Genomic DNA, 13,403 nt, shown 5'->3' on the forward strand with positions numbered 1-13,403 from the left:
TACCACCTCAGTGACCTTTCAAAGGTAAACTGGCTCATTTTTCACGCACCAGCTCTGTGGTCCCAATTCGCTTTATGCTCATCAGCCCTGGCTCGGCGGAACCTGGCTGGGCAGGTCAGCTCTGAGTCCTTGCTGGGCAGGGAGAGGAATCCAAATGGGGATTGGGGATGAGGGGAACAGAGGAGCAGTGCCCATGCTGGGAGCTGGTAGGAGCTGAATGCCGGGAACAACAAGGAGCCCTTATCCCTTAAGAGTTAGTCTGACAGGTTGGTTTTCGCTCTTTCTCCTGGGCCCACTACTGGTCTCCTTTGCTTCTCCAGTTTTTTTTGTTTGTTTGTTTTTTGTTTTTGAGACAGAGTCTCACTTTGTTGCCTGGGCTAGAGTGAGTGCCGTGGCATCAGCCTAGCTCACAGCAACCTCAAACTCCTGGGCTCAAGCGATCCTTCTGCCTCAGCCTCCCGAGTAGCTGGGACTGCAGGCATGCGCCACCATGCCTGGCTAATTTTTTTTTATATATGTGCAGCTAATTTCTATTTTTTTTAGTAGAGACGGGGGTCTCGCTCTTGCTCAGGCTGGTCTCGAACCCCTGAGCTCAAACGATCCGCCCGCCTTGGCCTCCCAGAGTGCTAGGATTACAGGTGTGAGCCACCGCCCAGCACCTGGCCCTGCTTCTCCAGTTTTTAACGTTCTGATATTCTCTCTCCCTCCCTCCCTCTCTCCCTCTCCCTCTCCCTCTCCCTCTCCCTCTATCTATGTCACAATACATACACAAAGGGAAAGAGAAAGAACCAAATGGACATAGAGGATTTGGCCCCTTGACTCTCACCAGAAGCCCCCGCCACACAAACACTCTTGGTTTTATCGGTGACATACGTTAGGTACTTATTCTCCAAGTGGGGTGAAAGGCAGCCATCCTGGGCTCTGGGTCTGACCCTGACTACATAATTAGACTCAGCTGAAGAATGAAGAAAACATCTCAATCACCAGGCAGTACCTCCAAGCCAATTACGTAAGAATGTGGGGCTTAAGATTCAGACATCAGTGTATTTTAAAACTCTCCAGATGATTCTAATAGGCAGTCAAGGGTAAGCCCGCTGCCCTGGAGATTACACATCCCTTTTCATGCCTGGCATCATGACAGACTCGTCTGAGGAACTTTACAAACTACTGTGGCCTGTGCCCCATCCCAGACCAATTAAAATCAGAGTCTCTGGGGATTGTGGCCCAGGTATTGGTATTTTTTTAAGGTCCTTAGATGATTCTTTTTGTGCATGTGCTAGACTATATATAACATACAATTTAGCTTTTAACTATTTTTAAGTGTACAAATCAGTGGCATTAAGTACATTCCCAATGTTGTGCGGCCATCACCACTATCCATTCCCAAAACTTTTTCATCATTGCATACAGAAGCTCTGTACCCATTAAACAAAAACTTCCCATTCCTTTCTCTCCCCTCCCACCCAACAACCACTCTTCTACTTCCTTTCTCTGTGAATTTGACTACTCGGAGTACCTCATATAAGTGAAGTTAAACAATTTTTGTCCTTTTGTATCTGTCTTATTTCACTTAGTATAATGCTTTCTGGGTTCATCCATGCAGTAGCATGTATCAGAATGTCATTCCTTTTTGTGGCTGGATATTCTTCCGTTGTATGGAGGGACAGGAGAAGCAGAAGAGATTCAGTGCTGCCTGGACCGCTGATTGGTCTGGAAGAAGAGGTGGCAGCACCTGCTAGTTTTGAGATTGGCTAGGTATATTCTAAGACAGCACCTTCCAGAGGACAACCCATAGAACACTAGTGCTGGGACACACTTAGCGAAAATAGGCCCTTATTTGCTTAGTAAGCAAATAAGTTTGGAGAAACGCCATAAACCCGTGAAGTCACAACATGCTTCAGTGTGTTGACGGCCCTGACACTTACAGTGAAGAAACCTGGGTAACTTTAACACAGTGTTTACCAAACTTATTTTGCCATGGAACACTTTTCTTAGGTAACACATTAATAATGTGTTTCGAGGAACTGGTGTTCCCCAGGACATACCGTAGGGAATTTTTCCCTAGAGCCAGAGAGCTGGATGCTCTTAGAACCATTGCTCTTAAATCCCAGGTCCTTCAGACCCTAACCATTCCTCCTAGCATTCAAAGCCCTCGGTCAACCACAGCTCCTCACAGCTCTCACTTCCCTTTACCGCCATGTCTCTTCTTTCTGAGACAATGCGTGTTCTGTCCTTTGAATGCCTCTTGTTAAAATCCATCTCCTGACCTTTGGCCCTTCTCATTTTCCCCACTAGGAACATATCCATCCCTCCCTTCAAGGTCCAGCTCTCAACTCTGCCTCTAGGAAGCCTTACTCGGAATGATCAGTTATTTAAATTCTACTTTATTTAATCCTTGTGTATCACAGAGAAACTGCTGATGGTATATAGTTACATAATTCTTTTTTTTAAAACATTTATTTATTTTATATGAAGGGAGGAGTGAGGAGGGGGTTTCGATTTTCTTTTTTTTTTTTCTTTTGAGACAGAGTTATCACTCTATCACCCTGGGTAGAGTGCAGTGGCGTCATCGCAGCTCACTGCAGCCTCAAACTCCCAGGCCCAAGCAATACTCCTGCCTCAGCCTCCCAAGTAGCCAGGGCCATGGGCATGCACCATGACACCTGGCTAATTTTTCTATTTTTAGTAGAGATGGGGTCTCACTGCTGCCCAGGCCAATCTCGAACTCCTATCCTCAAGCGATCCTCCCACCTCAGCCTCCCACAGTGCTAGGATTACAAGCATGAGCCACTGTGCCCTACACAATTCTTCTCTTGGAAATAATTTGTCATCTCCACCTTTCATAATTACTCATTCAACATCGAGGCTAAATCTTCTAATACCTTTGCCCTCTCTACTGCACTTTTACAATATTCCACATACCAGAAATGCTTGTTTTGTTTCCTCCTGAATAAAACAAGTTACGAATAATACATTTGAAAGTTTAAACAACATTCTTTAAAGCATAGTGATTCATGCAACCCAGCACTACCACAGACTAGTAGAAAATAATCCCATACATTTCTTCAATTTGTCCCTCCTTTCCATGGCCAGTCTCAAGGCTCTTGATGGAGGCCTTTATTTCTCATCCACACTATTATAATACTTCTTGGACCTCCAATCTTGCCCTCTCCTTACATTGCTGCCCAAGAGTCTTTGAAAACCCGGAGCAGTTCTGCTTAAAGCATTTCATTTACTCCCCATCCCTTACTTAAGGAAGGATTTCTCACACTTTAAACATTTACCAGCTTTACGAGTTTTGACATATCCACATACCAACAATACTCTTGGGTATTTAATATACTTCTTTATATGAAATCACATTTTTAACTTAAGTAAATTTGACATTGTCCTAGTCGATACTATTAGTGAAATGCCAATTTTGATTGGCAAATCTTTCTTCTGTATTAAATTAATATGTAACTATTAAATATCACGATAAAAACATTCCTCCATGTACTACTTAAAAATGTCTTGTGTGACAGCAATGGGGCATAGATGACTTTGCGGTAGGCACAGACCTGCAGAATAGAAAGTCAGTCCTTTGTCATGACATAATCTGGTCTTCACTGTCTTTTTCATCTGGGTTTTGGTCCCTTTCTCAGCTGTATTCCCAGCTCTCCTGCACCCACTGCAGTTCTCCAACCTCGCCATGACATTTTATGGCTCTGTGCATATGGTATTTCTTCTATCCTGTTTCCCAAACCATCTCCTCTCACCCTTCCACATGGATGGAAGGGTATCTTTACACTTCCTTCTTGCCATCCACACAACACTCACTACACCCTTTCCTTGCCTTAAACAGACATTGGATTTAGTCAACATGTACCCTAAAAACTCTAAGGGAAAAACTGATGCAGACTGAAATGTAGTGAGTCTCCTGAGTAGCTCATCTCTCTGGGTTGTCTTCATTTCTCACTCTCTTTGAATAGGCTATTTTACAACTCAGAGAGATTGAAGTGAACTTTAGAGAACTGATTATAATGCAAATAATTCTTGTTTATTAAATGAATTCTTTCATGTGAAGGTTTAATTGATTTCCATCCTCCACTGTGGAAGGAGCCGGTGTTGTATCTATGAGGCAAATTCATTTCAGTGGCCCTACCTATTTATCTGGTCTTCAGATTCTCCTCTGAAGTGGTTGTAACACATTTCTGATTGTTACTCTAACAGTACACATTTGACACAGAACCCGGCACAAGGTAGGCACCCAATGAATATGTGTTAATGATTGAATGAATGAATTTAGACAAGTAAATATAGTCTCTTTGCTATGGTCAGTATCAAGGATCTAGGTCTAGATGATTCACCACGAAGGAAGGATGTGGAATACTGGTGTGACCCTGAGCTACTATCGCAAAGTTAAAATTGAAATGAGAAAATTCCCATGATCCTTTGGGAGGTGATGGCAAGAATGGGCTGCAGGGAATGTGCTGGGTCTTGTGTCTAAGGGTGGCCTGAATGGCCCCAACACAGAGGCTCAATCAGAGAGGTCATGAAGAGTGCTGGACACGCAATAAGGGATGGGAGACAATTACGTGCCATTTAACTCTGGCTTCCTTTCCCTCCAATGTATATAGATCCAAGCACCTGCACATTTTCTCCTCCCATGGGTCTTTTAAAATCTGTCCACCTATGAAATAATATATCGTCCTGGCATTTTTTAGTTGGAGTATCATCTATAAATTGTGTAAAGGAGAAAAAAAACCCTATGAGTCAGTTTCCAGGTCTATGAGTGTTTTGAAGATTACATCAATGGAGTTCCATAAAATGAAACCACAAGCTTCCTGCAAATTGTCTGGATTCACAAAGAACTATATAACTTTTAATTAATCCGGAAGAACTCCTAAAGATATTATCTGTAGACATATATGAACTTTTAAGGCGCATTTAAAAGCCAAATCTCCACCCTCAATTTTTCTCCTGTCTTTATGTAAACACAGTGGTTGATAAAGAAAAGGAAGCTGAATTACTGTTGATTACATTGTTCCCAAAATTAATGTGGCATTTTGAGAGTACTAATACGAAATGCACATACTTCTCCCTGACACTATATAATACTATTAGGTACTATTATTTCCAACTTTTTACAGATGTGGAAATTGGCACTCAGATTAAGTAACTTGCCTAAGGTCACACTACTAATAAGTAGCAGCATCAAGATTCAAATTCAGGACTAACTCTAAAGATCACATTCCACTACACTACATTACGCCCCAGAAGAGAACCACAGGAGTGAAATTATATAATAGAAACATTAACATTTGATGGAGAGGAGAAAAAGACCAGTCAAAAAATGTAATGTCAGTTCAGGGTAGAGGATGGAGAGTAGTGGGTAGAGTGACTGAAAAATTGCCGGGTGGAGATGAAACGAGGGAGGAACTTGCTTGGGAAGCACGGGGAAGGGGAGGGAAAGGGAGTGTCAATACAGTGTCTGACTGAACTACACTGGGTAAGGAAGCACCTGATCAAATTGGGAAGGATACTCTCCCGGTAAATAACATAGGTACCCATTTTAACCCATACACATTTGTGGGAAGCGGCACATGCAACGCCTTGAACATGGCAGACTTTTCTAAGAAGTCTATGTTTAAAAGAAGTCTTCTGAAGCTGAATTAAAAGGTAGGGTTCGAATAAAGACTAGAAAACTTCATTTTCATAATTGGCACATGCAGGTAATAGACTCAGAAAATATTTGTGCAATGACTGAGGACAAAACAAGAAGGCACTAGAAGTGATTGGAAAAGGCTTGCCATGCCAACATTTGTATATGTAAGGGTAGTAGCGTTTATTGAGTACCTACTATGTGCCAGTCATTAAGTGCTTCATATACATCAACTCCCTTAATTTTGGCAACAACCTATATAAACCAAATTTGCAGTCTCATTTTAATAGAGGAGGCAAAGAAATTAATTAACGTATTCAAGCTCATAAAACTTGAATCCAGCAGATTCTTCTGGATCCAAAGGTTATGCTCTTAGCAGATACAATGCATTCTGAACTCTCAACTTATACTGGAGTGAAAAAGTTTAGTGACTGTCCTAGAATGGTGTACGGAGCACCTATCTCACCAAAAGGTATGAGAATCTAGGTATCTGAATTATCCCTACGCAAAATCCTGCTGCCTTGGGTGATGAAAAAGCTAATGGCAACAGATATTGGGCCAGGAAGCCTTGTGTCAGCGGCTACTGGTTGATAACACTCCATAAATTGCTTGCTTTTGTCCCAAACTAAGCTATAGTTTTCAATGGGATAACGGCCTTGGAAATTGGTAAGATTGGGAACAAGTGCTCAGGTGCAGTCTTCATCTATTGCTTCATCTATTCTGGATCATTCTAGGGAAGGGCATTCTCTATAAGATTGCATGCTCAGATTATGAAGATTGTGGGTGACAGTCTGACCCAGAGGAAACCAGATGATTCCTGCTAAAAAGCATCCTCAAGACCTGATTAGCTCCGTTTTTAAAAATAATAAGTTTTTTCAGTTTAGGCAGAGATTTTGGCCCATTCCAACATAAGTATCCGGATCTCCCGCACTACTTCTCTTGGCAACCCATGCTTTTCTAACCCTAAAACGAGGAGCTCTGGCTGCGTGACCGGACACACGCAAGTCCCAGCGACAGCGGGGCGCGGCCCCGGGTCAAGCGGGCGGGGGCCGCCGACGGAGGACCGCGTGCTCCCCTCGCTGGCGTGCGGCAAGCCTCCTCCCACAGTCCCGGGAAGCCCCGACGCCGCAGGCTTCCTCGCTGTGGAGGAGCCGCCCGGGCGTAGTTCCTCCACCGCTTCCTCCTCCAGCTGCACCGCGTCCCTTCCTGCTCGACAGGCCCCGACCGCCCGGGTTTGAAGCGCGCGCCACGGAGAGCCCGGAGGCGGCGCAGAAGGCGACGGAGGAGCGCGGCCGCACGCACGCGCGCAGTGGGCCCCGCCCCTCTCTCGAGGCCCCGCCCCCAGCGCGGCTGGCACGGCCGGGCGGCCCGGCTCCGGCTGCAAACCGCTCTCGGCGGGGCGGGGAGCCGAGCTTCCTCCTCCGAGGGCCGCGCGGCGCCGCGCGACTTGTCCTTCCGCCCCTGCCTCCGCAGCTGGCAGGCGAGCGAGGGGGCGAGCGGAAGGCGCGCCGTGGCCGAGGTCCGCGACGCCGTCGGCGGGCGCAGCGGCGGTCGGGGGTCGTCGGCGCGGGCCATGTCGCTGTGGGGGGAGCCGCTGCAGGGCCCGCCGTCCCTGGCCTCCCAGCCCCCTCCGGCCGGTGCGACCCTCAACCGCCTGCGGGAGCCGCTGCTGCGGAGGCTCAGCGAGAGCTTGGACCGGGCGCCCGAGGGCCGGGGCTGGAGGAGGCTGGCAGAGCTGGCGGGGAGCCGGGGGCGCCTCCGGCTCAGGTGAGCGCGGGCGCCGGGACGCGAGGGGCGCGGCCGAGCGGGCTGGGCTCCGGCCGGAGGGGTGGACGCCCAAAGTGGATGGGGCGCCGAGGCCGCGCGAGACGGGGCGAGGCAGCCGGTGCGAATGAGGGAAGGCGGCGGGGACAGCTTCGGTCACCTTTCAGAGAGAGCCTAAAGGGGACCCAGCAGAGTCCTGGGAATGCGAGGGTGCGAGGCGGGGCCGGGGCTCCGGAAGGGAGAAGGCAGAAATGACAGGGCGGCTGCTTCACACCCTTTTCCCACCCTCCGCCCGTTGGGCTGAGAGAGAGAGAAGTCGAGGTTGACCCCAGAAGGTATAGCGAGAAGGAGAGCTGTCTTGGAGACCTTCGTGCTAGGGCAGGAATTCCAAAGGACTGAAAACGCAAAGGAAAGAGTTATGGACACAACCCTAGAAGACCCAAGGAAGGCTGGGAAGAAGCGCAGGTGAAGAGGATGAAAGCAAAGTGTTGGAGGCAGGAACTCTTGAAGGTTTTGAAGGATGGTGGGAAAAGCTGAAACTGAACTCATCATCTTCCTCCATCAAACCATATTACCAAGTTCTTTTCCTGACTTCACCGTGAACGTTAAACTCTTAAGTAAAACTATTTTCCTTACCAGGCTTGGAAAGCACTCTCTTAGCGGTTCTTGAAGTTTTTGGTCTCAGGACTCTTTTACACTCTTAAGAATTACTGAGGACCCCCGAGAGCTCTTATATGGGTTATATATATTACATACATATAAAATATACTGATATTTACCTCATTCGACATTAAAACCAAGAAATTTTCTAAATACTTGCTTAAAAAGAACAACCCATTACATGGTAATACAAATAACACTTTTGTGGAAAAACGAATGTTCCAAAACAAAACAAAAAAATTAATTGGAAAAGTGACGTTGGTTTACATTTTGAGGATCTCTTTAATGTTTTGGCTTAATTGCAAACCTAGAATCTTTTATGTGCTTCTGCTTTCAGTCTGTTGCAATATCATAGGTCAGGGAACACCGTAAACTCCACTGTATGCTCCTGGAAGAATGAATGAATGAATGAAAGAGGTAAATAAAGTCTTAGTATGATTATTGTGAAAAATCATTTTGACTTTGTGGACCCCCTGAAAGGGACTCAGGAACCGCACTATGGTTCCCAGAACCACACTTAGAACCATTAACTCTATACCATTATTATGATTTGGGTCTGTCTTTGAACCCCTTAGCAGTTTTTTAAACTTCTCAAATAATTTAAGTTTGTCTTGTACTGTAATTATTTGTCCACATGTTTATAGACTCCTTAAGAACAGGGCCATCTCTTAATATTCTGTGTTATGGATAGAACCTATCTTAGACGACAAATGCTTGATGAATTGAAAGGGAAGCCATTCACTAAAAATTTTATTTATTAAGTGCTTCTTATTTGCTAGAAGTTCCACAAGATAACAAGGTAACAAATATTTAGCTTCTGTTTGTCAGGTCTTATCTAGTAATGGACTATTATTTTGGGAGATTTACAAATAACAAATGAAGTGCGGATGACCATAACAATGGATGTTTCTCATTCATTGAGCGCATAGTATATGTTAGACGTTGTACTAAGTGTTTGCATATATTACCTACTTTAACCCTCTGAACAACCCTTAGTTTCAGAGTTTGGGGTTGAAGCAAAGAGAGTAATGATTTGGGATTATTGTTCATACAGAAGAGTAATGATGTGAGGAAGAAATCAAGAAGCGGTAAACTAACAAAGTCGAGCAGACATGACATAATTTTTTTCTATTCTAGGAAAAACATTTTGGCTATGTAGAGAAAATCCAAAATACTATTCTAGGTCCATAAATTTCTGAATTTCTAGACTTACAATGTAAAAAGTTGTCTTCTTTGGGGGCAGATCTCCAGAGTATTGTGGTGTTAACTAGTACTCTAGTTAGGGAAGGCTCTGGGCTTCCTGAAGAGAGCCTGATATCGAGGACTTCTACTTAAAGGAGAGAAGAAAGTCAGTAAGGCCCTGCCAGGGAAGAAGCCTGGCTGGTGGAATCTTAAAGTAGTGGCTGCCCGATACCAGGTGTTATGTTTTCCTCCCCAAGCCTTCAGTGACTTTTTAACTGTTAAAGGCTACAAAGTGGTCTTAGCTTTGTTTGGGGAACTAACGGAAAGATTTGAGGCCACTTTTCTGTGGAGTAGCACAGAGAGAAGGGCAATTGCCTAGTAAGAGGTGACAAGCACAGAGGACATGTATTTGTGGAATCAGAGCTCAGGATGGGATGTCTGATAAGAGACAGATGAGTTCCACCAGTCTTCCAGGATGGTGAAGGTTAGTTCCAAGCCGGTGAGGTGGGTTCAGGAATTTGGAAACATTAAGCTCATCTACCTATTGAGATCGAAGAATTAAACTGATGTTAAAAAATGGTTAGCACTAGGAACTTGGGGGCTGGAGAGTGACAACAGGAGCCGTGTGGTAGGGGGGTGGAGGGGTGGTCAGCTGGTGATGCTCACTCTATAATCGAAAAAAATTATTTTAAAGTGATTTCATGCTGATGGGAGAAGAACACCTGTGATAGTAGAAGGTCCTAAAGGCATTTTTCTCTAGTGTCAAACCCAGGATGTAGTATGAGTGTCCAATCCAACTGGATAACAAGGCCTGTGAGGCTGTGAAGTGCTTTCCTAGGTCACTGGATTCACAGCCCTAAAATCTCAAAACATGGCCTATTTTGTTTCTTTTTCTTCTCTTCATTTTTTTTCTGACTCTTTACATCTTTCCTCAAACTGGATGAGAATTTATTTAATAATAAAAATAATTAAACCACAAGAAAAGAGACCATTCAGAACTTCCCACCAGGGATTAGGAATAATTGCAGATGTTGTCAGATGGTTACTGATGACTCAGTAAATCCTTGCACATAGTTTGGTTTGCCACAAAGCCAGCCCTAGTTCCTTTGCAGACTGATCTGATATTGAACACCCTTTGCCATCAGTGTAGATAGGTACAGACTCTATGTGTCTTGCCCAAGCTATGTAAATTCTTTGGTGGTGTGGAACATCTGAGCCCTAAGGATGGCAGAGCTTTCAGGGGACTCTAAAATGCTGCCTAACTTCCATTATGTGGGGAGCTTAGAAATGGGGCTATGGAACCTGGGCCAAGCAAAAACAGTCATTGCATACCTGCTAAGTAGAAGGTTCTCTTTTAGCTGCCGAAATCCTGCTCTCAGACAACTTAAAATAGGAATTCGAATGTGTGTAAAAAGCTCTAACAAAAGGTTTCTTCCTCCTCTCTGTCTGTTCAGTGTCTGGATTTTGGAGTGCCATCCCAGGTTCCGTGTCTCTATCTGCGCTGCTTCACCTACTGCCCTTCTTAGTGTTCTCCGTCCGTCTCATGGCTTTCCACGTATTTAGGTTGAGGATTCCCACTTTCTCTCTCCAGCCCATACCTCTGCTTTGAAATCCTAGACTCATGTATGTACCTGCCTACGTGTCACCTTCTCTTGAATGACTAGTAGTTACCTTAAACGTAACATGTCCAAAACTTGCTTTCCCCTATAAACCTTTCTCTCACAGTTTCTATATCCCTCCAGTTGCTCAGGCCAACAATGTTAGAGTCACTCCACTTTTACACACCAGGTCATTTTTGTCATCAGTTCCTGCCTGCTATGCCTCACTATACATTTAGAATCCAGCTCCACTGCTCCCACATGGGGCCAGGCCACCGTTGTCCCTCACTTGGATTGTCCCAGTAGCCACTTAACTTCTCTCCTTTTGCTTCCCCCATCCCTGGTCTGTTCTTGTTATAACAATACGAATGATGCTGTTAAAACATCACATCGGATCTTCTTCCTCCTCTGCTCAAAACCCTCCAATCGCTTTTCCATCTCAGATTAAAAGCTCCCTGTAGCTACCAGTTAACTCTTGGTCCTGATACCTTATTCATCTCTCCGTCCCTTTCTCTTGCTTGCTTTCTTTCCCTTGAACACAGTAGGGTCTTTGTACTTGCTGCTTACTTAGGCTGAGATGGTCTCGGTCTCCGCAGATAACCAACCACATGACCACCTCCTCGACTTTTTCAAGTGTTTGCAGGAAAGTCACCTTCTCAATGAGCTCTTCTCTGATTGTAATATTTAAAATTAACTCCTACATCTGCTCAGCAATACCTGTACCCCTGCTTTGCCTTAGTTTTCTCAAAAACATTTATGACCAATGGATGGATGGACACACACAGTTGTCTCTGTGTGTGTGTGTGTGTGTGTGTGTGTGTGTGTGTGTGTATGTGTGTCTGCGAGCGTGTGTATCTGTCCCTCTCCTTTAGAGTGAAGAATCCAGGAGGATAGGGAATTTTGTTTGCTGCTATATCCTCAACACCTAGAAAAAATGGTTGGCTTATTTTAGTTGATTGATAAATAGATTGAATTAATGAATAAAGATTCCAAAAAGAAAATGTACTACAAGGAGAAGCAAAATATCGCTTCTCAGCCTTTGGGCAAAGATCAAGTGTGAAGAGGAGAAGCAAAAGAACCTATAAGTAATGCTAGGTTTGTATTCTAAAGGGTATGTAATATGTACTATTTGATTATATATTTTAAAAAGTAAAGATAAAAATAGATCTTTTTTTAAAGCAAAGTGCGTTTGTTTCAGTGATAAAGCAGTTTTAAATTAAATCAAAAATTCAAATTAGGGCTTGTAGAAACCACTTCAAAGCATACTTTTACTGGAATGTAACTAAAAAAGGAAAGAAATAAAAGTTGGGTTTGTATAAGCATCATGTTAGCCGAAAGCCAGTGCCCATGTGGAAAATCAGTAAGACGAAAAGAGATACAGAATCTTGTTTTTCTCCTGTGCCTCTTGTATTGGAAGAGTAATCATCTACTTCAATTTGATCTTTGTTCTTTTCGGGGAAAGAAAAGTCAAATTGTTTTTAGTTTTTTCTATATCAGTATAAATGTTAATTAAAGCATCACTTGGTTGCATTTGATGAGATGGCTTCTTAATTTCATGTATCAGATCCTGGTAAACTTCTGAATCATGAGAAATTATGTTTAGCATACAGCATCCTTATTTTTATAGATCTCATTCTAATTATTTGCAGAATTATAATCCTTATATTGTTTCTGATACAGACAGGTTCCTTCTCTTGGGCATTTCAGGAACTAGTAAAAGAAAATTTTACAAAATAGCACCAACAGGCATCTTCAGCTTTTTATTTTTGCTGCCATCATAGTTATCATTATTTCATAAAAGAAGGGACAACTTTAACAGTTAAAAATAGAAAAGAATTTTAGAATAAAAAAGGGTTTTATTGTCCTTTTTTTAATCATTTTACCATGAACTTCAGATTATGGTGTCACTGGTCTACAGTCCAGAATTTGGGAATGGTTGACCTATAATATATGATTCACATTTAACAAGAATAGTGTACTGAATATAATAGAAACTTAACTAACTTAAAAAGGAATACATAGTAAATATAGTGATCACAGGAGGCCTTGGGGGACACTATCAGATTACCAAAATAATAGCTACTCAAAAATTTTTAAAGAAAAGTAAAGTAGTTTCAGAAATAAGCATAGTTAAGAAATTAACCTTAGTATTCTTTTAATATCCCCATATTTTTATTGTATAATAAGAGCTAACCTTTATTGAGTGTTAATTACTTACCAAGCACTGTGCTAAGAATTTCTTACATGGATTATCTAATTTAATTCTAATAAGCCTATGAGGTAGATAATATTACTGTTGAAATTAATTTGGTTGAATGCATTTTTTCCCTGTGAGGTAATTAACATTATCACAGCATTATAAATCTTGGATGACAATGTAAGTGTTATGGCAGCGTTTTAATAAAACTGATCAAAATGAATGAGGATTAAGAGCATTTCAGGTAATAAGAAAGCTTGCTAACCTTGATTCTGCCACAGCTGTGGCACTGTTATGTTTGCCCCCTTCCACCAACCCAGTCTTCCAGCCTTTTCCATTATGATTGAAATTCATTCAG

The 13,403-nt window shown here is 43.2% G+C and overlaps 2 protein-coding genes across 2 annotated transcripts in view; one reads left to right on the forward strand and one right to left on the reverse strand.

Moving 5' to 3' along the window:
- Window positions 1-6,269: 6,269 nt before the first annotated feature.
- LOC105816350 lies at window positions 6,270-7,219 on the reverse strand. Its single transcript, XM_012651734.1, has 2 exons — window positions 6,641-7,219; window positions 6,270-6,347 (listed from the first exon to the last, which is right to left on the reverse strand). The coding sequence occupies exons 1-2, from the start codon at window positions 7,217-7,219 to the stop codon at window positions 6,270-6,272; spliced, it is 657 nt and encodes a 218-aa protein (XP_012507188.1).
- The window catches only part of MALT1 (MALT1 paracaspase), a 78,971-nt gene continuing 72,785 nt past the window's right edge, over window positions 7,218-13,403 (forward strand). The window contains exon 1 of the mRNA XM_012651735.1: window positions 7,218-7,411. Within this exon, the coding sequence (XP_012507189.1) occupies window positions 7,218-7,411 (194 nt within the window). The remainder of the gene's footprint in view (window positions 7,412-13,403) is intronic.

The sequence above is a fragment of the Propithecus coquereli genome, unplaced genomic scaffold (genome assembly GCF_000956105.1).
Source record: "Propithecus coquereli isolate 6110/MARCELLA unplaced genomic scaffold, Pcoq_1.0 Scaffold37, whole genome shotgun sequence".
Classification (NCBI taxonomy): Eukaryota; Metazoa; Chordata; class Mammalia; order Primates; family Indriidae; genus Propithecus; species Propithecus coquereli.

Coding starts and splice junctions, on each gene's coding strand:
- LOC105816350 (XM_012651734.1), bottom strand. CDS start 7,219: ATGGCCCGCGCCGACGACCCCCGACCGCCGCTGCGCCCGCCGACGGCG. Junction 6,348..6,640: donor TGTCGCTGGGACTTGCGTGT/GTCCGGTCACGC, acceptor ATGAAGCAATAG/ATGAAGACTGCACCTGAGCA.